At 44.9% G+C, this 25747-nt stretch overlaps 1 protein-coding gene across 2 annotated transcripts in view; it reads right to left on the bottom strand.

Moving 5' to 3' along the window:
- LOC141099734 (band 4.1-like protein 4B) overlaps window positions 1–10907 on the bottom strand; it is a 129048-nt gene extending 118141 nt beyond the window's left edge. Inside the window, exon 1 of one of the 2 annotated variants that reach the window (XM_073587755.1) lies at window positions 8076–10907. In XM_073587755.1, the coding sequence (XP_073443856.1) occupies window positions 8076–8279 (204 nt within the window). In that variant the 5' untranslated portion in view covers window positions 8280–10907. The remainder of the gene's footprint in view (window positions 1–8075) is intronic. The other variant, XM_073587754.1, reaches the window with a different exon arrangement.
- Window positions 10908–25747: the final 14840 nt, after the last annotated feature.

The following is a 25747-nucleotide window of genomic DNA, read 5'->3' as shown; positions in this document are numbered from 1 at the left end:
AGGATGCAGAGATGTTTTCAGGGCTCTTCCCCAAGGTGTTCCCATGGCATTTCAGCACTGTTTCCAAATTTTTCAGCAATTTTTAGACCCCCTCCAGACCTCTGGGGGCAGGGCGGCAGAAAAATTCTCGAGTTTCCCATTGACATCTATTTTACTCGTTACTCGGTTCGAGCACTCGAAAAATTATGATTTGCTTGACTCGAGTAATGAGTATCTAAGCATTTTAGCGCTCGCTCATCTAAGCTTATGTGTAGGTCAAGCATATAGCAGAACACACTGCAGCTGTGTGTATATAATAAGGTGGGACTTCTGGTGTATTTATTTACTGTTTTAAAATTAGTCTTCATATATGTCTGGGCCTACTGCAACTATTTCTGCTTGTGAGCATGTTTATTGATGGTCAAAAAATAGAATTATGCACAAGCGACTGGAGGATCTTACTCCTTGAGGTATGCGGGACTCCAGAGGCACCAGCAGTTTCAAATACCTTTTTGCTGCTTTGTAATGGTATTTTAGCAGCTGCTCTCTTAAACTGATCAATTTATTTAACAGAAATCTTCCACATTATGCCTTTATCTGCGAGAACCCACCATTATCAGAGCTGGGACCGGCAGAAACAATAGCGTTATACATACCCTCCGGCAAAACCCTTCCAGTGGGCATGGACTCTCTCCATAGATTTGAATTGAGCAAGGCCACATCCCAGCTAGTGGGCATGTCCGACCAGTATGCATGGTCTTGTTCAATACAAGTGTATGGAGCAGGGTCGCGTCCAATAGACGGGCTCTGGCAGGGAGAATGCATTACGCATACGTACCCTCTAATCCCACTTCAGAAACCGGCGAATGCTTGCAGCACACAGTGCATGCACTGAGGGATTCATAAGTCTGCAGTCACACAGACTGAGCTCACGTGGCAAATTAATTATCACAAGTTTTTGAGATTGATTGCAGTGGTCAAAAGAGTTCTAAGACAACACCGTCCATGATTTTATTTAAAAAATAAAAAAATTACAACTTTATGACACTTAAATCCAATTTGTATAATAATTTGGAATGCGGTGCAGTTTGTACAAGTGTTTCAAAATGTTTACCTGTTGTTTATTGACTGATGATTAGTGAACAAAGTTAAGAATGTTTCATCCAATTCTGAGCCATTGAGTTGGATCCAGCATCCTCTTATAGGGAATATATCATGTAAAAAAGGGTATTAATCAACAGATATGAGATTAATCTGCAGGTTAATAGTGTTCTGAAAATGCCCGGTGCCCGCACAGAGAGCTGCACTGCCATTAGGAAATTAACTTTATTCCTCACAGCATCCTTACAGTTATACGAGTAGGCCAACATGGGTTCAGTCACCGCTCAGTACATTGTGAGTGGCAGCTGTAACCACTCGCCTAGAACGGACAGCTGGCTCAGCATTAAATGGACATGCTTAGTGTGACAAGGAAGCCAGGGTGCATACACATGGTTTACTGAATATTGCCAGGGAGGCTGCAATTTGCAAAGAGCCAGTTGTGATTCCACTTTTGCAAACCATATTACTCCAGGATATTTACAGGTCTCTTGTTATGGGAGAGATCAGATAATTATCTGGGGTGATGTGAGGAGAAGCTGGCAGGGACTAGTCACGTCTCTTACTATAGTCCTTGGCTCTTCCAATTATAATTTTCTGAGAAACTATTGAGTGTTACATGGAAAAAATATAACTGATTATAATTTGCTTTGGGTAGATTTTACAGCATGAATTGCATGACAGGTTCCCTTTAATCCCTCCTAATTAGGTGCATAGCACACAGAGTAAAATGGGTATAAAATTAAGTAGTTATACACCAAATTGCAGGAAACAAGTGTAATCACACTAAACCCTGCCAAATACAGCACTAAAGCACTCAACCAGTCTACAGCTTTACATTCAACAGCAACAACTCCTATTTTGTAACTCTTACAAAGATCTAAGAAAAGATGATCCAGAATTGGTAGAATATTGTGAATACAATTGATTACGAAAATAGTCTTGTCAGGTACATGAACACTTTAAAATTAGTGCTTGAGGAATATGGTTGATAGCAAACTTTTAAAATAATAACTTGGAAAATAAAAACAACAAAGCATAATTGTGAAACACAAATGTAAATCATTGCAAATAATACAGTTAAAGTTGATTAGAGAAATGCACAACAATGATGACCATTCATTATAGATATACACTGCCTCCAAAATAGCTCTAAAAACTGAAGACATCAATTTCACAATACTTTTGATATTTGGCACCTAGACATGAACAGCAGCTACTTTAAGTCCTGTAAATAGGGAGATGGGGATGCAATTGATAAGGTGTGTTTTTTTAGGACATCTTGTAGATGTTTGATCAAAATGAGATCTGAGAAAATTGGAGGTCAATTCAGCATCTTAATATCTTACTAATTTAAAGAAGAGGCTGATTTGGTTGGTAACAATGTTAAAGTAAAGGGTAAATGTCAAATAAACATCCACATTAATGCCAGGTCCAAAAGATTTTGTAGTAGAACACTGGTCAGAATATCACACTGCCTATGCCAACTTGCCTTCCTTCCAAAGTGGATCCTGATGCCTATTTGTCCTAGGAAGTGATGCACATAAACCCACATGATATAAAATAAAGAAGAATTTATCAGATTAGGCCACTTTTATTAGTTGTGCCATGGTAAAGTTCTGATGCTAATATGTCTATTAAAGGAAATGGTCAGTATTAGCGCTCCAACTGGCTACTCCTCCTCATAAGCACTGTATCTTCTGTGTCCTCAGACAATGTTTAATTTATTACTTTTTAAGCAATTTGAATTGTTGTACAGTAACTATTGTATGGGAGTAGAGCAGACTGGCTAGCATTCATGCCTACAAACATTGGTAGACCTTGGGTGCTCTTAATCTTGATGCCAGATCACCAATTTTCTCTTAATTGGACATTTTTTGTTCTGTAAAACCAACTGCAAAATGGGAACCCTCCAAAAGACCTGCTATCTGCTTTTTAGGAGCTTCTTTGACTCAGTAGCGCTCACAATTTGACTCTTGTCCCTTAGGGCCTTTCAACTATGGCAATGAGTCTTTTTAATTGTTTGCATTTTAGAGTCCAGTTTTCTGGACGCTGTGGCTTGCATCCAAACCTTTTTTTAATGAAGCTGCTTTATTCTCCTTTTTCTGGTATTTATCTATATAGAAAAGGGAAAACACCAGTTGTGTACAAAAAAGAGATCAAATGGGGGTGTAAAATTATCTATCTATCTGAGTGCACCACAAGTAATCAGCGGAGAGCTTAGTTAGCATATAGTGGACCTGGAATTTTAGTCCCTAGGAAAATTGCAGATAATTTTTCTGGTTAAAACATGACTAAGTACCTAGTCATAATTGTAGAAGTGATCTTTAACAGGAATCTGTTAGCTTGAACTGCTGTTCAATTTAAGGAGAGTATATTAACAAGTAGAATAAGATGAATAGATTGATAAATACGTTTGCAAAAATATTCAGTATAAATTCTATTTTTCTCAGTGAAATTTTGGCTTATCTTGGCAGTTATATGGAGGTTATCTCAATCAGTGATTGACAGCTATCACTGTACGCACATTCACACAAGAACGGCTGGCAATCTCTGAGTAGGACCAGCCTCTTAACAGATAAACCCATAAAGAGCAGGTATTTTATTATATGTGTTCTCTGGGAATAGAAAGAAAATGAAGAAATTAAATGTCATTATAAATATACCTGTAAATATGTTTAATTAGCAAATCACACTTGGAGGTAATCAATATAGTACGTCAAAATGGTAGCCTTGCTGCTACATTTACAGAAACTTGTCTTATAATGATCATATCACAAGTGTCTATGAGCATGTGCAGTAGGAAGCTTTGTAGATATCAACTTGTGATAGCTTGACAGTGCAAGGTATAGGCTATCTCCAGGTCACTGCAGGTACTCAGAAAAAGAGGACGGATAGCAGAATGAGCAGCCTCATCTTATCTTAGCACTGCTTGTATCTCCAGTAATAGGTCAAAAAGACAAGGTGGAAGCAGTGTGAATGTCCTCATCTTACCTGAGCACTCCTGGACTGGTATCTCATGTATTCAATCATATAGCCATGGTGAACAGCAGTGTGAGCATCCTCTAGTTACCTCTGGTATCTCCAGCATTAGGTCAGATATACAGGATAGACAGCAGTGTGAGCAGTCTCATCTTACCTTATAACTACTGGTATCTCTCGTATTAGACCAAAAGAGAAGCTGTACAGCAGTGTGAGCGGCTTCTTCTTACCACAGCACATGCAGTATCTCCAATATTATATTAGAATATCCACTGTGAACACAACTTCCAAAACGTGAAAAGAGGGATGGAGCTTACTACTGCACATACTCACAGGCACCTGTCCTAATAACACTTCTGTCAGTGTAATTAAATGGAAAGCATTTTAATGTATTATACTAATTTACTTAGAAAAGAAAAACAATAAGAAATTCATTTACAATGACATTTTCTCTTGCCCTACTATTTTTCTATCACCAGAGAAACCCTTTAAATATAATATGGGTTATACTGAATCTTTTCCTGCAAACCTATATATCATTCTATTCAGGTTCTCCTGCTCTAATGCAAGCTGCTAGCAGATCAGCATGTTCATTGTAGTCTTCGATGAATTGTAATATTTGCTGCAGCTGTTCTATTCATTGCGATACGTTGTTAGGCAAGTTTCACACGTCCAGATATTTCCGGTACCGGAGATATCTGTGTCCGTGTATACACATGGCACATCCGTGTGGCAACCATGTGCCGCCTGTGTGCCGCATCAGTACCACATGGACGGCCGCAGGGAAGGTAGCGCTACAGTAAGCGCTGTTCCCCTGCATGTGATGCTGAACTCGGTTGTCATTCTTCCCTGCTCTGCCAGCAATAGCTTGAGCGGGGAAGAATGAATGAAAAAAAATGATGTGCGATCCCCTTTATATTTTTAACCAACCCGGCAAAACTATAAGGGGCGGGCTGCTAATCTCAGGCTGGTAACGGGCCATGAATATGCCCCCCCCCAGCCTAAAAACAGCAGCCTGCATCTGCCCAAATACAGCGCATCTATTAAATGCGCCTATTCTGGAGCTTTGTCGGGTTTTTCCCCACTTGCCCTATAACAGTGGCAAGTGGGGTCAAAAGGTGCTAATGTCACCTTGCTATTGTAAGGTGATATTAAGCCTGGCTTAGTAATGGAGAGGTGTCAATAAGACACCTATCCAATACTAATCCTATAGTAAGTAAAGGGTTAATTAAACACACGCACATTAAGAATAAAGTCATTTAGTGAAATAATACAACACACATTTTTCCCATCTTTATTACACTGCTAATCCCATTGATCACCTGTAAAAAAACAAAACAAAAAACAAACCAACAATATACAATACCTGTCCAGCGCTTAGTCAAGTCCCACGGCGTAAATCCATCTCTGAGAGTTAATCAGTTTACAGCTGGAGCTGTGTTAATGCGACAGCTTGGGCTGTAAGCTACTGGGGAATGAATGGGAAGCAGCACGCACAGGCTCAATGACGAGCGTTGAGTCACTGAGTCTGTGCTCACTGACGGCATGAACTCCTGTGACCTCAGCATCGTCATTTTCCCACCGTCATAGTCCCATGGTGTTGAGGTCACAGGGGTTCATTCCGGCAGCAAACACAGACTCAGTGATGTTACCGCTCATCACTGAGCCTGTGTGCGCTGCTTCCCATTCATTCCCCAATAGTCTACAGCCCAAGCTGTCGAATTAGAACATCTCCATCTGTAAACTGATTAACTCCCAGAGATGGATTTACGCTGTGGGACTTGACTGAGCGCCGGACATGTATTGTATATTGTTGGTTTGTTTTTTTAATTTTTTTACAGGTGAGCAATGGCTTCCAAATGGGATTAGCAATGTAATAAAGATGGGAAAAAATGTGTGTTGTATTATTTCATTAAAGTACTTTATTGTTAATGTGTGTGTGCTTATTTAACCCTTTACTTGCTATAGAATTAGTAATGGATAGGTGTCTTATTGACACCTCTCCATTACTAAGCCTGGCTTAATGTCACCTTAAAATAGCAAGGTGACATTAACCCCATATGACCCCACTTGCCACCGCTACAGGGCAAGTGGGAAGAACCCGACAAAGCTCCAGAATGGGTGCATTTAATAGATGCGCCGTTTCTGGGCAGCTGCAGGCTGCTGTTTTTAGGCTGGGGGGCCCATATTAATGGCTACTTACCAGCCTGAGAATAGCAGCCCGCACCTGTATAGTTTTGCCGGGTTGGTTAAAAAAATAAGGGGGACATCACGTCGTTTTATTTTTCATTCATTCTTCCCTGCTCAAGCTGTTGCCAGCAGAGCAGGGAAGAATGACAGCCGAGTTCAGCACCACATGCAGGGGAATAGAGGCTTACAGTAGCCTCTTCTTCCCTGGCGGCCGTCCGTGCTCATGGAGGACAGTGTACACTGTTCTCTGTTTGCACGTGTGCAGCATGTGCTGCGGGCCATGTGTCCGTGTTAAAATGGACATGTCTCCGTGTTTTGCACATGGACAGACGTTCCGTGAAAACACTCTGACATCTGCATAGACCCAGTCATTTGAATGGGTCTACGTGTGTCAGTGTCTCCGCAGTGTCTCCGGTACATGAGAAAACTGTCACTACACGACTACACGTACCGGAGCCTCTGACGTGTGAAAGAGGCCTTAATAAATTATTTTGTTGCCTATAAAACGCTAATTTTGTTATTTTGTTTTAAATATACCCCTGCTTGTCTGTAGAAAGAAAACTATTGATACAGAAAATAATCAACATAGCTATATAATTTATAATTAGCCACAATGTTACATTACTTCTTAAGGCCCCTTCACACATAGCGATCTTGCTAGCGAGATCGCTGCTGAGTCACAATTTTTGTGACACAACAGCGATCTCACCAGCGAGATCGCTGTGTGTGACAGCGATCAGCGACTGGCCCCCCTGCCGGTATCGCTGATCGCTGCAGGAAAGGCCAGGACTTTTTTCTGGTCACTGGTCTCCCGCTGGCCACCACGCATCGCTGCGTGTGACAGGCGGGAGACCAGTGATCTGCTGGTAACTAATGTACACATCGGGTATCCAAGGGACGTGCGTCCCTTGGATACCCGATGTGTACGTTAGTTACCAGCACGCTGATGCAGGGAGCGGGTAACTAATGTACACATCGGGTATCTAGGGACGCATGTCCCTTGGATACCCGATGTGTACGTTAGTTACCAGCTTCCTGCATCAGCTCGCTGGTTACTAACGTGCACAGCGACGCCGGGCGCTGGACATCGCTGTGCTGATCGCTGGTGAAGCTGTCTGTTTGACAGCTCACCAGCGATCACATAGCGATTCACCAGCGATCCTGACACATTGATATCGTTGTTAGAATCGCTGGTGAGTCGCTATGTGTCACTCCAGCCTTATATGCCAGTGCAGTGCCAGATATCTGCCAGCTTTGTAATAATATGTTTTGTTTGGGCTGAAACAAAATAATGCTACGCCTATAGACATTCTTAGAATTTTCTGCAAGATTTTATTCTCTAAGATGTACTCACAGAATCCAGGGACCTCAAAGTCTTTTGAGACTTTGTGATAATTCTAAATTAATCATTGCTTTTATTTCGCTTATGCATTGCTTAATTATTATTTATATGTGACCTTCTTTAGTTTGGTTTGGACATGTGGGGTTCCTTCATGGGTAAGAGACCGAATTTTTACTTACACATTGTTCCTTTTTGCAGCAGGTTAAATCTCTTTCATTTTCACCTGTTTTATTTATCTCTTATCTTTATCCCTTTGCAATTGTCACTGTTGTTCTAAGTAAATTTCCTTTTTGTTCAAACCCCTATGTATACTGGTTCATTGCTAGGCAATACATATTTCCATATCACCATGATGAAAGAAAAACTGAAGAATCATGCCAGATCATTATTGTATCATTACATTCTATATTATCCCATGAGATACTTTATACACAGCTATTTCTTACATATAAGAATGCCAAAATTAGACAATGTTTAATCTTACCATTGGTGTAGCTTCTGTGAAATCCATTAAAAGATCCCCTGGTTCTAAAGTAAAGGAGCTGCTCGCTCTACTAGGACTCTGCAAAAGAATATTTTGAAGAATTATTTTCTTCCAAAGCAGTAAAACAAAGTCTAGAAATTCTTTAATGCACATACTCACTGTAAATGCTGTATACTGTACGTTACATAGAATAGAATAATACATATTTTATAGATAGATACAAGCTGAGTGAAGCTACGCTCATATCTGCATAGAAAATCGACAAGTGCAATGTGATAAAAAAAAGCCTTGCACTCACAACAATTCTATTCAAATAGGCAGTGCTCATCTAAGAGTTTTTCCTCATCTGGAATTGTGGTGAGGAAAAAAATTGCAGCATGCTACTTATGACTGCATAAAACAGCCAAGACTTACCAATGCAAGTCAATGGGTGTGAGAAAACAAATTGCACGGCACATGGACCATGCGTGTGCTGTGCAATTTTTACACACCCATCTCATAGGTAACCCAACATTTCATCAGCTGAGTACAGTAAATTTATAGCTTGAACATATTGAAATTGCAGCATCAGTGATGAGCTGTGACTTCATAGATATCGCTGCCGGTCATTGAAGCTGCGTGACAGCTGATGTGAGAGCTCTCCACGGGAGATCATCGTGGGACAATCGTATTAATTGGATTATGTCGCACTGGAAGTATAGTGTTTGTTTATTATTTTAATTTTTTTTCAGGTGATCGATGGCTTCGGAGATTAGCAGTCTATGGTAAGTATGAACTATATGTGTGTATTTGCTTTTTTTTTTAAATCAACACAATAGCCGGATGATGGGACTACTACTGTCCCATCATTGGCTAATGTGTCAGTCACTGTCAGTGTAGCAGGCATAGCCTGATGGGACTTTTAGTCCCAACGGACGATGCCTGCATACACATACACACACAGGCACAGTTCCGCAGACCCCCTCACAGCCCCACAAGACCCCTGCACAGCCCCGCAGACTTCTGTACAGCCTCGGCAGACCCCCCCACACGCACACACACATAGCCCGCCCACACCATGATGTAACTTCCTATTTGCTGCGGTTTTGATTTACAAAACCGCAGCAAATGCGCTTGAAATCCGCAAACATTTTTCATATTTGCGGATTTCAAACATTCCAGTTGAAGTCTATGGCGGCGGAATCACCGCGATTCTGCAAAATTAGTGAACACGCTGCGTATTTTCCCGCAATGTGATTCCGCTGCGGAAAAATACGCAGCATGGGCACAGTAATTGCGGAATGTAATTAAAATGAATGGGATGCATTTTGTTAGCATTTTTCAAGCGTTTCCGCAGCGGCAAAATGCTGCGGAAACGCTTAAAAAATGCAACGTGGGCACACAGCCTAAGGTGAGTATAACTGTGTTTTTTATTTGGATGTGTCTTTTTTACAATATGACTATGAATATCTCTGACCCCTTTCCAGACTATTTCAATTTATAGAGGGACCCTATGTCCTTTTTTTTCTGGAGTCCCCTGTAAATTCATCATAAAAGGCTAAGCAAACAGCCGTGAACTGTTAATAATTAATAGCCTTGGAACCTCATGGGGTATTAGTCCCTTGTCCTGGTTATTAAAACCAGCCCCCAGTCATGGGCTTTCCCTCTGCTGGTTATGAAAATTGCACAGGAGCCCACGTCTTTTTTTATTTAATTCTTTATTTAACACAGGATTGACCCAGCTGCTGCTGAATACAACTCCCATCAATGTCTCCTGGTCACGCTGAGATCAGCGCAAGCAGGAAACATTGATGAGAGCTGCCTTCAGCAGCCGGCCAGCACCAAGGAGCAGCGCACATTGTAACGCATGTTCCTAGGTGCCGGTATGTGTCACGCTAATGACATATGGATGTCATCCATGTGTCATCAGTGTGCACCTGTGCGGTATGCATTTTGTTCGTGCTGAAGAAAACACACTGAAATGCCTGCTGGTTTTTCATGTGGACACATGGTTTGTGTGAAAAACCTGACATGTGCACACCACCATTGAATACAGTGGGTGATCGCATACCAGTATTTGCGGTCCTTAAAAAACAAACCTCATACACAGATAAAAAACAGGTTAAGAAGGCCTAAAAGCCCCGTCCCACATAATGAGATCGTTAGAGAGATCGCTGTTGCGTCACCAATTTTGTGACACAACAGCGATCTCGCCAGGGAGCTCGCTACGTGTGACACATAGCGGCGACCGGCCCTCCCACTGGATATCACTGATCATGCTCGAATGTCCCAGGCCATTTTCTGATCATTGTCGTCCTGCTGGCCAGCATGCATCGCTGTGTTTGACACCGACGAGCAACCTCGTTGGCGACGCAGAACTCAGGGACTCAGGCGTGAGTCGTCAGAATAGCTGCTGTGTGATAGAGTACCAACGACCGCCGAGGTCATTATACGGATTGCTGGATCGTTGCTGCGTCGTTGACGAGATCTGTCTGTTTGACAGCTTACTAGCGATCATTTAGAGACGCACCAGCGATCCTTACCAGGTCGTATCATTGTCGGGATCGCTGGTGCGTCACTTAGTGTAACGGTACCCTAAGGCTGTTCATAAACATAAAATTTCAGCTTTTCTTCAAAGATATACATTGGGCGTATTTCCTGACATAATCCAATGATATGCTTTTCTAATCACTTGCTGTGACTTCCAATCGGAGTAGACAATATGTGCATTGCGGACACAGACTACCTAAGTGGCCAATGCTAGATTTTAAGGTGTGCTGGAAAGTGATTAATGAGTATGCCTCCGATTAATATTTTTAATCAATCCATGTCTAAAAAAATTGATTTTTCTGTTGGATCATCACTTTTTGTCAAGCATACACTAATCTGATGAAAAGAAAAGATATTGAAAATGCTTCTATATGAGAAAATGAAACATTCTATGATTTTTATACAGTTAAAAAAAGCAAAGGTATAGTAATGTACATGTGGCGCCACAGAGGTACTGCACATCCTCCTGAGGTGTGGTACCCCACTATCCAGGTAAGGTGGACACACCTGACCACACTCCAACACCTGCACCCAGCACAGATGGTTCAGTCGCCACAGAGGTACTGCACCTCCTCCTCAGGTGTGGTACCTCACTATCCAGGTAAGATGGTAACACCTGACCAGCCTCCAACATCTGCATCCCCCACAACATAGTAGTGTAGCAAAGCACCTTTGGTGGCTCCCTGCTTGGAACACGAAGAGTGCTGGGAGGTGGGTGGAGCTTAGACTGCACATGAGAGCTGGAGAATATTAGGAAAAGGTCAGTCTGTGAGAGAAGATCCCCTGAGAGGGATGGAGTGAAGGAGGTGCTGCAGCAGACTTCAGTGACCTGGAGCTGCTGGCACGGGAAAGAGAAATAGAAAGCCTGATTCTCCAGAAGGAAGAAAGATTAGTGCGGAACGTAAGGAGAAGAAGAGAACTAAGGACTAGGGTCGGAGTAGAGCCCTTCCTCAAGTTCAAAGCGCATGGCCGGGCTCCGGTCTCTGAGGTTGTATGGATACTGATGTTCCTGCAGCAGACACCGGAGGAATAGAAGTTGTCACCACTTTATTCCTACCTAAGATTTGGGGGCACAACAGCAATGTGAGTGAGCTGGGACTTGATAGCAAGGAGTCCCCGAAGCAGGCTACAGCTGTCTGCCATACAAGTAGAGTTCAAAGGAACATCTGAAAGGAGGAACTTGGGTTTAACACACAACCACAAGTACTTCAGTATAAGCGCTAGTGAGGAGATGTTCAGAACAGGCACATGAAAGGGAGAGCTGGAGAGGTTAATTCCATCTGCCTGGGAGTTGGCTGAGCCCCTGATCTGGAGACCGCAGCATTGAAGCGGGCACCTGTCTGTGCAAAGAACGTGAGTAAAAGAACTGGAACTGCATTCATCTGCCTCATTGCCTTCTTCCTGCGCCAACCCACTCAGCACTGCTACATCTCTGTGCCTCAATATATAAAATCTATAGGAACAAGAAAAATGCAATAGGGTCTTATCTGGGTTAAAAAATGAAAGAAAATCACAGAAATTCACTCACCCTTTACAGGAGAGAAATAGGCATGTAAGATCCCTAGTCAGCTTGCTGCACGTCCAAAGGTCAACTTGGTAACCGCCAGAGTATCACATTTTTTGTGGAACTAGTTTATGGACTGGAATGCGCTGCTTGACAGAACACCGAATCCAAACTATGTTGAAAGATTGATCATTTATTTTCCAACGCGTTTCGAAGTAGATATTACTTCTTCCTCAGGGGATGACCTATATGAACTGATAGACCTGTCTCAAGTTATATACATTCAGGATTTGAAAATGATCACATGTTATACGACAAAAAGTCAAAGTTCAAACACAAAGAAATAACATGAAATGTCATAATAATCAATCTTTAACTGATAGAATGAATAATTCTTTTAATTAATTTGCAGAAAAAAGGCTTGAAAAGATGAAATGACGGAAAAAGCAAAAAAAGAAGTATTATATATAAAAAATTGAACTAATGCCGAAATGAGGAAAAGTAACGATGATCCAACATCCAAATCGCCACACCAAAACAAGAATATGTCCCAGATGGAGAAAAGGAGGAAGACAGACAAAAAAGCTTCCATATATATATAAAGAGAAAAAGAAAAAAGAAAAAAGAGAGTGGGGTTATATATATATTGATTAAAATATATAAAAAATGTATATTGTAATAAAAATGATAATACATACTTAATAAAAACGAGTGTGCGTCCATTGATTCATGTCAGAATTTCACCATTAAACATTTACTTTGCTCCGAAGTCGAAAAACAATTGGTAGCAACTGGCCAGAAAAACTGACTCACAAGGAACTCAACCAGTGTTCCCAGAGAGGATCAAGATCGCTTCCTGTGTATCACCATTTAAGAACAGAGAAGGAAGAAAATCCAATTCAGTTTTAACAGTAATAATACTATCATAATGGACCTGAAATTAATACACATGTCACACATAAATAAACACCATATATATATATGCAAAGAAAAATTTTTTTTGTACACATAATATATTATAAAAAATCGCACATAAAAAATTACATTTATAATTAAAAATTGATGAAAATGGATTAATAATTAGTATAAATATATATGAAAAAATTATAATGAACGAAAAATAATATTTTTTCATTATTTTAAAGGAATACTTCCGTGATTTCGTTCAATCCATTGGGTTTAAGAGTGTTTAACCTGTATATCCAAAAAACCTCTTTTCTATTCAAATGTCCGATTCTATCAGGGATATCACCAGGAATGTGTTCAATTGGGCTGATTTTAAATCCATTGAAATTTTTATTATGTTTAATTGCAAAATGCCTAGAAAGACCATGCTGTAAAAAACCTTTATTAATGTTATGTCTATGCGAATTAATCCTCAAATGCAGTGGTTGTGTTGTTCTCCCAACATACTGTTTTTTGCACTCACACTCAATAAGGTAGATGACAAATTCCGAGGTACAGCTCAGATAATCCACGATAGGGAAACATTCATTAGCAATAGATGATTTAATACATTTTTCTTTATGTGCAATAATATTGCAGCAGAGGCAATTTTTTCTCCCACATCTATAAATACCCTTTACAGGAGTATTGACCACAAAGGAGGGTTTATGATTAGCTTTTAATCGACTTGGGGCCACCAGGCTCTTAATGGTTGGTGCTCTTCTAAAAGTAATCCCTGGATTGCTGGGAAGAAATTTCTGTAAAATGGGATCACTTAGTAAAATATACCAATTGTCATGTAAAATCTTACATATTTTTATATGTTCAGCGCAGTATTGTGTAATGAAATTAATCAGAATTTTTTTATTATCAGGTTTCACTGTCTTTGGTCCATTAATAAGAAAATCCTGCGATATATTGATACATTTACTATAGGCATTTTTAATCAAATTATTAGGATATTTTTTATCCTCAAACCTATTTTTTAAAATATCAGCCTGGTCTTTGAAATCCTCAAAATTGCAACAATTTTTTCTGATCCTCCTAAATTGATTGTCAGGGATGTTCCTCAACCATTTCCCATAATGTCCACTATTAAAGGGTATATAGCAATTGATATCCACTTTTTTAAAAAAAGGTTTTGGTTGAAATTACATTATCCTTGATAAAAATAGTTATATCCAGAAAATTAATATTATTCTTGTCATATATTGAGGAGAAGGATAAACCCCAATTATTATTACCCGAGAAGCGATCTTGATCCTCTCTGGGAACACTGGTTGAGTTCCTTGTGAGTCAGTTTTTCTGGCCAGTTGCTACCAATTGTTTTTTGACTTCGGAGCAAAATAAATGCTTAATGGTTAAATTCTGACATGAATCAATGGACGCACACTCGTTTTTATTAAGTATGTATTATCATTTTTATTACAATATACATTTTTTATATATTTTAATCACTATATATATAACCCCACTCTCTTTTTTCTTTTTTTTCTTTCTTTATATATATATATATATATATATATATACAAGCTTTTTTGTCTGTCTTCCTCCTTTTCTCCCTCTGGGGACATATTCTTGTTCTGGTGTGGCGGTTTGGATGTTGGATCATCGTTACTTTTCCTCATAGAATCATAGAATCATAGAATCGCAGAGTTGGAAGGGACCTCCTGGGCCATCTGGTCCAACCCCCTGCTCAAAGCAGGATTCACTAAATCATCCCAGTCAGATGTCTGTCCAGCCTCTGTTTGAAGACATCCATTGAAGGAGAACTCACCACTTCTCGTGGCAGCTTGTTCCATTCATTGATCACTCTAACTGTCAAAAAGTTTTTTCTAATATCTAATCTGTGTCTCCTCCCATTCAGTTTCATCCCATTGCTTCTAGTCTTTCCTTGTGCAAATGAGAATAAAGTTGATCCTTCTACAATGTGACAGCCCTTTAGATATTTGTAGACAGCTATTAAGTCTCCTCTCAGTCTTCTCTTTTGCAAACTAAACATTCCCAAATCCTGCCACCTTTCCTCATAAGACAGGGTTTGCAGACTGGTCACCATTCTGGTCGCTCTTTTCTGAACTTGCTCCAGTTTGTTGATGTCTTTTTTAAAATGTGGTGGTCAAAACTGGACACAATATTCCAGATGAAGTCTGACCAAAGAGGAGTAGAGGGAAATAATGACTTCACGTGATCTAGACTGTATGCTTCTGTTAATACATCCTAGAATTGCATTTGTCTTTTTTGCTGCTGCATCACACTGTTGACTCATATTCAGTCTGTGATCTATTAGTATACCCAAGTCTTTTTGACATGTGCTGTTGCTTAGCCCTATTCCTCCCATTCAGTATAAGCTTTTTTCATTTTTATTGCCCAGATGTAGTACTTTGCATTTTTCCCTGTTAAAAACCATTCTGTTAGTTGCTGCCTACTGCTCCAGTTTATTTATATCTTTTTGAATCCTCTCTCTCTTCTCTAGTATTAGCTATCCCTCCTAGCTTTGTGTCATCAGCAAATTTAATCAGTTTACACTCATTTCGGCATTAGTTCGATTTTTTATATATAATCCTTCTTTTTTTGCATTTTTCATCATTTCGTCTTTTCAAGCCTTTTTTCTGCAAATTAATTAAAAGAATTATTCATTCTATCAGTTAAAGATTGATTATTATGACATTTCATGTTATTTCTTTGTGTTTGAACTTTGACTTTTTGCCATATAACATGTGATCATTGGCACCAGTTTTCAGTTCATATATGTCATCCCCTGAGGAAGAAGTAATATCTACTTCGAAACGCGTTGGGAAATAAATGATCAATCTTTCAACATAGTTTGGATTCGGTATTCTATCAAGCAGTGCACTACAGTCCATAAACTAGTTCCACAAAAAATTTGACATCTCAGTGCCTAACACTACACCATCTACTTCTCCTCACTATCTCCTCATTTGCCAACCTCATCTACTCTGCCCTGGGACTACAGCCCTACCTGTGGAGGGCTACAACATCATTGCTGCACCACACCATCTGTCCCAGAGAAGCAGCCCTGCAGCGCTGGTCAAACTGGTCAGAAACCACAGGTGGCATCACGAATAATCTTAATGACTTTATCCCCATCACTCTACCCCCTTTTACATTGACCGCCTGAGGTCACGGCCGGGTCACTGCCACTGTGACATCTCCCATTGTAATCAACAGGCCCGGCACCGAGTACCCCACGGCCTCTGGGGGCGAGTCAATTTTGGCGTCATGAACAGGATGACGAAGCCCGATACCACCGGGTCTCGTGTGCTGAAGATTTATTGGACTTAAAATTGCTGAAAATGTGCAAAACAACCAACCAAAATGATAGACTGTAAAATGGACTCTCAAAATGGCCGCCGGTGCGGTGAAGAAGGGCGTGACAACATGGGTGGCCCTAAGAAAAGAGCGCGAACTGTCCTGGGCCTCCCCTTCCTGAACTTCTATGCAACAAGAACATGGCCCTCCCCCAGAGGGGTTCGTATACTGGCTTGGTATGGAGGCAGAGGAAGATGACGCTGCCCCAGGAAGGAGGAGCAAAGCCCTGTGGCGGGAAAGGAGCCCAGAGAGAAGCAAGAACGCCAGGACGCCATGATGGAAGGAGGACGGAGGCCAGGAGATAACGGAGAAGAACACCTCCACCGGCGCAATAGTCACAAGCACTGGCCCGCTGGAAACCATGTACCTGGAGCAGCTGGAGGAAGAGATTGCCTAGCTGAATGACAACCTGCAGCTGAGGCAGGCCTTGCTGAAGCAGCTGAGGCAGCGCACTCAGGAGGGGCCTGCTGAGGAGGTACCCGTCACCACTGCACCAGCCTCATCGCCGCCAGCGTTTGCTGCCGCCTCCACCCTGGCATCGCTGCCGGACACCGCCGCCTGCCAGGAGGTGATATCCACGGGTCCAGGGACCGACATCACTGTGGAGGATGCTACACCCAACCTGCTGCCAACACCTGCGGAGGACCTGAACGGCCATGAGGAAAAAGGTACTGCCGTCGCCCCTAAGTCCTGGGAAACCCTGTCAGGCCCCATCAGGTCCCCGCCTATCCCAACAGTCACTGCAGCCCCCATGTCCATAGCAGCAGTGACACCAGCTGCACCCCCACCAACACAGTGCACACCAGCCACACAGACACCGGGTGTGAAATCCATGATCCTGGTGCTAGGCAAGGTGCCTATGGACAGAAATGGTCCTGTGCTTGCACAGCCATCAAGTGGTAGCACCCAAGTTTTACCATGCAAGCGACCAAAAATCAGGGCAGCAGAGATACCACCTGAAGCTGCTGTGCTACCCTCGCAGGCAGCTCCTGCTCAAAGACCAGCTGCCACCCCATGTGCACGGGCAGCCACCCATCTAACTCCTTGGGAGGAAGAGTATCTGCAGTTTGTTAATCCGCCTGGAGGTGGACATCCAGACAGTCTTCCCTGGAAGCAAAAGAAATCTGCTTCCACCACCTCAGGAGGAGAAAAGCACTAAAAATGACTGCAACTAACTGAACTGTTACCCAGGAGGGTATTGGCACTGTTGTACCCCATTGTTTGCCTTGATTCCAGTTTTGCCTTGTCTTTGGCATCAGTTTTTCCCTTTTATACAGAACTGCAGAGATCATGAACTTGAAATGATTCACAAACTTTCTTGTAAATAGTTGCACCTCTTAAGGTGCTCTCTCTTGGTTTTACATGAACCTTCTTCAAATAAGTGTTAGGGCTGGCAGAACGCACCAGATTATAAAATAGTAGAGAGTGCGTTCGCAGCCCGGGGTTCACCGTGCAGAGGTGGTACACTGCTGCTAGGTAATGGCGGAAGGGAAGAGCGGCATGAAAACAGTCACACGTGGGTTACGTCACCCAGTGTGAACAGGAGCGGATTCTTTTACTTCACAAAACCGCACAGCCACTTGAAAGTGAATGCCGAAGCCTGTTTAGCTCACAGAGCCCGGCCACAGAACGCACAGCAAACAGCCACAGAACTCCACCCCAAGGCACGGGGTTAGAGTCCTTCTAGGCCACTGAGCGTCGCTGCCATGAACGCCGCTATAGACGCTGGCTAAGGAGTGCGGAGCACTTGCTCTGACGCGTGCCAAGTCACTGATAGTGACTAATACCTGACTCAACTCTGTCCTACCTATGCCTAAGCCTGGGCGCTAGCAGGCTAGGCTGCACAACACATGCATTCCAAGGGTAGAGGTTTCATAATGAGTCAGTCACCAGAGACATTCATACGTGCATCCATCACTCACTCCTTATAGTCAGAAAATACTGGCTATCCTAGCGCATGGCCGAGTGGCCATGCAAACCTTTTATAGCCGCGAGCGTCCGGGACCTTCCTGGCATCTCGGATGGGCCAATCCAAACACAAGCAGGGCCTGAGCACGTGACCTTCGATCTCCAATGGGAGATCACACCACGGGCATGCTCAGTGGGCCGACATGAGGACTTAGTACCTGGAGAATCTCACTGCTGAGCAGCATGCATTGCCATAGCTGTCCCAGAGGTGGCAGCAGCAAGCAAACCCACGGAGCTGGTCTGGGCAGACCGCCGGGACCGATGAGTTTGCTGAGCAAGCTCCTCTGCAGCTGTAGAGGAATGGGAGACCGCCGGAAGTAAGGCTTGGGATTCTGGCTGTGCAGTGACAGAAATCCGACGTCTAACATTACCCCACCTCCTAGAGCACCCTCCTCTCTGAGCCTCATTCCGCTCAAACTCTGCAATGAGAAGAGGAGCATGGATGTTCTCCACTGGCTCCCAAGTCGGAGCCTCTAGACCATGACCCTTCCAATCCACCAAGTAAAACTTTTTGCCCCGCATCACCTTGCATCCCACGATGGCATTGACCTCAAACTCGTCAGACGACAGGTCTGATGTCCTGGCAGATGGCTCAGAAAACCGGGACATGTGAACCGGCTTAAGGAGAGACACATGAAACGTGTCTGAGATAGCCAAATGTGGTGGAAGGGCCAGACGGTAGACCACAGGGTTAACCTGCTCGAGGACCTTGAAAGGGCCAATATAGCGCTGTGAGAACTTAGCGGGTTCCACCCGCAGCCTGATGCTTCGAGCGGAGAGCCACACTAAGTCGCCAGGAGCGAAGGTCAGAGCTGGGCACCGGCGAGAATCAGCAGAGGACCTCACTCTCTCCTTGGAGGCCGGATAGCATCCTGCGTGTGATCCCAAATGTCACGTGCCTCCACCACCCAGTCTGCCACCCTAGAGTCGGCGGATGACACGGGCATGGGCACGGGGATGCGCGGATGCTGACCGTAATTTAGGAGGAATGGGGTCTGACCGGTGGAGTCAGCCACAGCGTTGTTTAAGGCGAACTCCGCCCATGGCAGCTAGGATGTCGCAGATATGTCACCAGGGTCTGGTTAGCTCTCTCAACTAACCCATTCGTCTCGGGATGATAGGCCGAGGAGAGATTTAGCTCAATGCTGAGCAGAGAACAGAGCTCTCTCCAGAACCGAGACGCAAACTGAAGACCCCGGTCGCTGACAATTTTATCCGGCATGCCATGCAGGCGGAAAACATGTTTAATAAACAACGCTGCCAGACCCCGTGCCAATGGTAGCCGAGAGAGTGGTACCAGATGCACCATCTTGGAGAAATGATGGTCACCACCTAAATGACAGTGCTGCCGCTCGACTTGGGCAGACCCACCACAAAGTCCATGCCGACCATCTCCCAGGGCCTGTCTGCAACGGGCAGAGGATAAAGTAACCCAGCGGGCCGCTGCTGAGAGGACCGATTCTGGGCGCAAGAGACGCACGCCTGAATATAGTCCCTGACGTCATGGGCCATATGCGGCCACCAGTACGTCCTCGCCAGGAGTTCAGAGGTCCGTTTGATCCCAAAATGGCCACCCACTCTGGACGAATGGCCCAAGAGAGGACCTCCGGTCGTGGATGGGCAGGAACTAAAGTCTTGCCCGGAGGTACAGACTCGAGAGCAACCGGAGCCACGGTCCTCAGGCTCTCTGATGGGACTATCAACCGAGGCTCCTCCTCCTCCGATGACACCACGGAGCGGGAAAGAGCATTGGCCCGGACGTTCTTCTCCCCGGAGAGAAAATGCAGCGTGAAATGGAATCGGGAGAAGAACAAGGACCATCTCGCCTGGCGAGAATTCAGCCGCTGGGCTGTCTGTAAATAGACCAAATTTTTGTGGTCAGTGAACACCTGGAATGGGTGGCGAGCCCCCTCCAGGAGGTGTCTCCACTCTGAGAAGGCCAGCTTCATTGCTAGCAACTCCCTGTCCCCGATGGAATAATTCCTCTCCGCCGGTGTGAAAGTCTTAGAGAAGAAGCATGGGTGCTTCCGACCTTGCGAGTCCTTCTGAAAAAGGACTGCTCCAGCACCGACGGAGGAGGCATCCACCTCCAGGATGAATGGCTTATTTACATCAGGGCGATGTAGAATGAGAGCGCTAGTGAAGTGGGACTTAATGGAGGTGAAGGCCTTGGAGACAGTCTCCGACCACAGTTTGGGATTTGCATCCTTCTTGATGAGGGCAACCAAGGGTGCGACCAAAGTTGAGAAATGGGGAATGAATTGGCGATAGTAATTTATGAACCCCATAAATCGCTGCACCGCTTTGAGAGAATGGGGTTCCTGCCAATCCATCACTGCCCGTAGCTTGGCAGGATCCATGGCCAAACCCTGGGCTGAGATGATGTAGCCCAGGAAAGGCAAGGACTCCTGCTCAAACACACAATTCTCCAATTTGGCATAAAGAGAGTGGCCCGCAGGAGATCGAAAACTTTGCGAACATCTCTACAGTGGGAGTCAATATCTGGAGAGTAAATGAGAATATCATCCAGATAGACTACTACCGAGGTGGTAAGCATATCCCAGAAGATGTCGTTCACAAAGTCTTGGAAGATGGCTGGCGCATTACATAGCCTGAAGGGCATCACTAGGTATTCATAGTGCCCGTCTCTGGTGTTAAAAGCCGTCTTCCATTCGTCCCCCTCACGGATGCGAATCAGGTTATAGGCTCCCCGCAGATCGAGCTTAGTAAACACTCTCGCTCCCCGTAGCCTATCAAACAGTTCCGATATCAGGGGCAAAGGATACTTGTTCTTAATGGTTATAGCGTTAAGACCCCTGTAATCGATGCATGGACGTAATTCTCCATTCTTCTTTTGGACAAAGAAGAATCCCGCACCCGCCGGAGACACCAACTTCCTAATGAATCCTCTTGCCAGATACTCCCTGGTATACTGAGACATGGCCTCTGTCTCTGGGAGAGATAGTGGATATACTCGACCCCGGGTCCCGGGGAGGCTCAGCACCAGGCAAGAGGTCAATAGGACAGTCGTATGGGCGGTGCGGTGGAAGGGTCTCTGCCGCCTTCTTGGAGAATACGTCTGCATACTGTCGATATTGCTTGGGAAGCAAGGAGAGATCTGCAGGAACCTCAGAAGTGGCGACCTGTTCGCAGTCCATCAGACACCTACCCTAGCAAGCCTTGCTCCAACTGAGGATTTTTCCCGAAGACCACTCTATATGGGGAGAGTGAGATCGCAACCAGGGAACCCCTAGGAGGACCTGGTCGATCCCTTCAGGCATAGCAAGGAGAGACAGCATCTCCTGATGAGAAGGAGGCAAAGAGAGTCTCAGTGGAGCCGTTTGGTGGGTGATTTGGGACGGGAGTGTCGCCAGATTCACCACTCTGATGGTGACTGGTTGAGGTAGCAAGACCAGGGGGACTGCGTGTTGTTGAGCGAAGGCAGATGACATGAAATTGCCCTCCGCCCCTGAGTCCACACAAACCTCCACCATCAGAGTGGAGGAGTTAAATTCTAATGCCCCTTTAAATAGGAGCTTGGAGGAGAAAGTCATGGTGTCTAGTAGGCCCCCTCCGATAACCACTAGACGGGAGCGTTTCCCGAGCGCTGTGGGCACTGGTTAGCAAGATGCCCAGTCTGCCGACAGCGGAAGCAGACTGGAGGTACCCGCGCAGACCGGGTCCTGGACCCCGTGTGGGACACCTCCATGGCCTCTGGAGGCTAGGGAGGCTGACCGGAAGGTTCCAGAGGTCTTGTCAAAATTGGAGCCAACTTATAATGTTGGCGGGACCTGGAATGCTCCAGCCCTCACTCCGTGAAGCAAATGTCTATTCGGGTAGCGACCGTAATGAGCTCCTCTGAAGTGGTGGGCACCTCCCTGGTGGCCAGGGCGTCTTTGACATGATCATCCAGGCCTCTCCAGAATATGGGTATGAGAACCTTATCTGGCCACTCCAACTCTGAGACCAGAGTTCTGAAGAGGATGGCATACTGGCTGACCAAGGACGCACCCTGGGTCAGGGCCAGCAACTGAAGTGCAGTGTCGTGCGTGACCCGAGGACCCAGGAACACCTGCTTCAGAGTGACCAGGAAATGGGTGGCACTCTGTACCAGGGGATCCCCGCGCTCCCACAGTGGGGTGGACCACTCCAGGGCCCTGCTTGACAGGAGGGAGATGATAAACCCCACCTTGGCCCGCTCGGAGGGAAATCGTGTGGCCAGCAACTCCAGGTGAATGGAGCACTGACTCACGAAACCCCTGCATGAAGCACTATCGCCCGAGAACTTCTCGGGCAGCGGGAGGCAGGACAAAATCGGGGCAGGACTGGCCGTGGAGACACGGGCGACAGCCTCTAGCTGCTTGGACGGCGACCGAAGTAACATCCACAGCTGAGGTGAAACGCTCTAGCCCTGCCAACCTACCCTCCAGCTGCTGGATGTATCTATGCAGTCGCTGTTCGTCCGCCATTACTAGCCAGACCCTGGCACTAGGATAATGTTAGGGCTGGCGGAACGCACAAGATTATAAAATAGTAGAGAGTGCGTTCGCAGCCCGGGGTCCACCGTGCAGAGATGGTACACTGCTGCTAGGTAATGGCTTAAGGGAAGAGTGGCGTGAAAACAGTCACACGTGGGTTACGTCACCCAGTGTGAACAGGAGCGGATTATGTTACTTCACAGAACCGCACAGCCACTTGAAAGTGAATGCCAGAGCCTGTTTAGCTCACAGAGCCCGGCCACAGAGCGCACAGCAAACAGCCACAGAACTCCACCCCAAGGCATGGGGTTAGAGTCCTTCTAGGCCACTGAGCGTGCAGCGTCGCTGCCACGAACGCCGCTATAGACGCTGGCTAAGGAGTGCGGAGCACTTGCTCTGAGGTGTGCCGAGTCACTGATAGTGACTAATATCTGACTCAACTCTGTCCTACCTACGCTTAAGCCTGGGCGCTAGCAGGCTAGGCTGCACAACACATGCATTCCAAGGGTAGAGGTTTCATAATGAGTCAGTCACCAGAGACATTCATACGTGCATCCATCACTCACTCCTTATAGTCAGAAAATATTGGCTATCCTAGCGCATGGCCGAGCGGCCATGCAAACCTTTTATAGCCGCGAGCGTCCGGGACCTTTCTGGCTTCTCGGATGGGCCAATCCGAACACAAGCAGGACCGGAGCACGTGACCTTTGATCTCCAATGGGAGATCACGCCAAGGGCATGCTCAGTGGCCCGACATGAAGACTTAGTACCTGGAGAATCTCGCTGCTGAGCAGTATGCATTGCCATAGCTGTGCCAGAGGTGGCAGCAGCAAGCAAACCCACGGAGCTGGTCTGGGCAGAGCGCCGGGACCGAGTTTGCTGAGCAAGCTCCTCTGTGGCTGTAGAGGAATGGGAGACCGCCAGAAGTAAGGCTCGGGATTCTGGCTGTGCAGCGACAGAAATCTGACGCCTAACAATAAGGACTACCTTAGACCTGGGGTTCTGCTCCAAATACTCTGCAAGACATACTGGCCGGACCAGTGTCTATATCACCCAAGAATTATTGCCCTTAATGTCATAATAATTAATGCTTAGTATTTTATAGTGAAAGCATTTCTTCTACAAGAATAGGTTGTAGTGGTAGTCTTTAATAAAAATGTTGATAGCAGTAGAGTATAGTTATGGCATTAGAATAGATTTTCTATAGAATTTAGTTGGTAGTAATGTTTTAATAAAAAAAAAAAATAATGTGAAACTCTGAATAAAAATTTTGAATTCCGGTGACGAACCAGGAATTAGCGGTTGTCACCTATGCGTCTAGAAGAAACAGCAGAATGTGAAAATGTGAATGACAAAAGAAAAAGGTGTTGAAGTGAAAATAGTAATACTTGAACTGGTAGTGAACTTCTTAGAAATGGTTACTGCCAATAGCACTTTAAATTAGGTAAAATGTTAAATTATAGGTAGTCTTGTTCTGCAACGTTTAAGAATCAGTTCCTCCCATAGTGGGAAGTTTAGTTTAAAAATTGTTTACTTGTTAAAATGCATTTTAAAAATTTTGTATGTTCCTTATGTAACATCTTACTACTCATTTGTTTACAGCCCACGGACATGCTGCGGTTAACGGAGGGGGTATGTGGCGCCCCTGAGGGTTCAGTCGCCACAGAGGTACTGCACCTCCTCCTGAGGTGTGGTACCCCACTATCCAGGTAAGATGGTAACACCTGACCAGCCTCCAACACCTGCATCCCACACAACATAGTAGTGTAGCAAAGCACCTTTGGTGGCTCCCTGCTTGGAACAGGAAGAGTGCTGGGAGGTGGGTGGAGCTTAGACTGCACATGAGAGTGGGAGGATATTAGGAAAAGGTCAGTCTGTGAGAGAAGATCCCCTGAGAGGGATGTAGTGAAGGAGGTGCTGCAGCAGACTTCAGTGACCTGGAGCTGCTGGCACGGGAAAGAGAAATAGAAAGCCTGATTCTCCAGAAGGAAGAAAGATTAGTGCGGAACGTAAGGAGAAGAAGAGAACTAAGGACTAGGGTCGGAGTGGAGCCCTTCCTCAAGTTCTAAGTGCATGGCTGGGAGCCAGGACTTGATAGCAAGGAGTCCCCAAAGCAGGCTACAGCTGTCTGCTGTACAAGTAGAGTTCAAAGGAACATCTGAAAGGAGGAACTTGTGTTTAACACACAACCACAAGTACTTCAGTATAAGCTCTAGTGAGGAGATGTTCAGAACAGGCACACAAAAGGAGAGCTGGAGAGGTTAATTCCATCTGCCTGGGAGTTAGCTGAGCCCCTGATCTGGAGACTGCAGCATTGAAGCGGGCACCTGTCTGTGCCAAGAACGTGAGTAAAAGAACTGGAACTGCATTCATCTGCCTTATTGCCTTCTTCCTGTGCCAACCCACTCAGCACTGCTACATCTCTGTGCCTAACACTACACCATCTACTTCTCACTATCTCCTCATTTGCAAACCTCATCTACTCTGCCCTGGGACTACAGCCCTACCTGGGGAGGGCTACAACATCATTGCTGCACCACACCATCTGTCCCAGAGAAGCAACCCTGCAACTCTGGTCAAACTGACCAGAAACCACAGGTGGCATCACGAATCATCTCAATGACTTTATCCCCATCACTCTACCCCCTTTTACATTGACCGCCTGAGGCCACGAGCCGGGTCACTGCCACTATGGCATCTCCCATTGTAATCAACGGGCCCGGCACCGAGTACCCCACAGCCTCTGGGGGCGAGTCGCAGACACTTTAGAATAGTGGAGCACCCTGTAAGTCAGCTGCTTTGGTTCACGAAGGGTGCTGGGGAAGCGGGTGGAGCTTAGACTGCACAAAAGAGCGGATGAAGATTAGGAAAGGCGCAGTTAGAGAGAGAAGATCCCCAGAGAGGGATGGAGTGGAAGG

The sequence above is a fragment of the Dendrobates tinctorius genome, unplaced genomic scaffold (genome assembly GCF_039654945.1).
Source record: "Dendrobates tinctorius isolate UK_male_01 unplaced genomic scaffold, ASM3965494v1 ptg000102l, whole genome shotgun sequence".
NCBI lineage: Eukaryota > Metazoa > Chordata > Amphibia > Anura > Dendrobatidae > Dendrobates > Dendrobates tinctorius.
The sequence above is the reverse complement of the archived record's forward strand: the minus strand, read 5'-3'. Positions and strand labels throughout refer to the sequence as shown.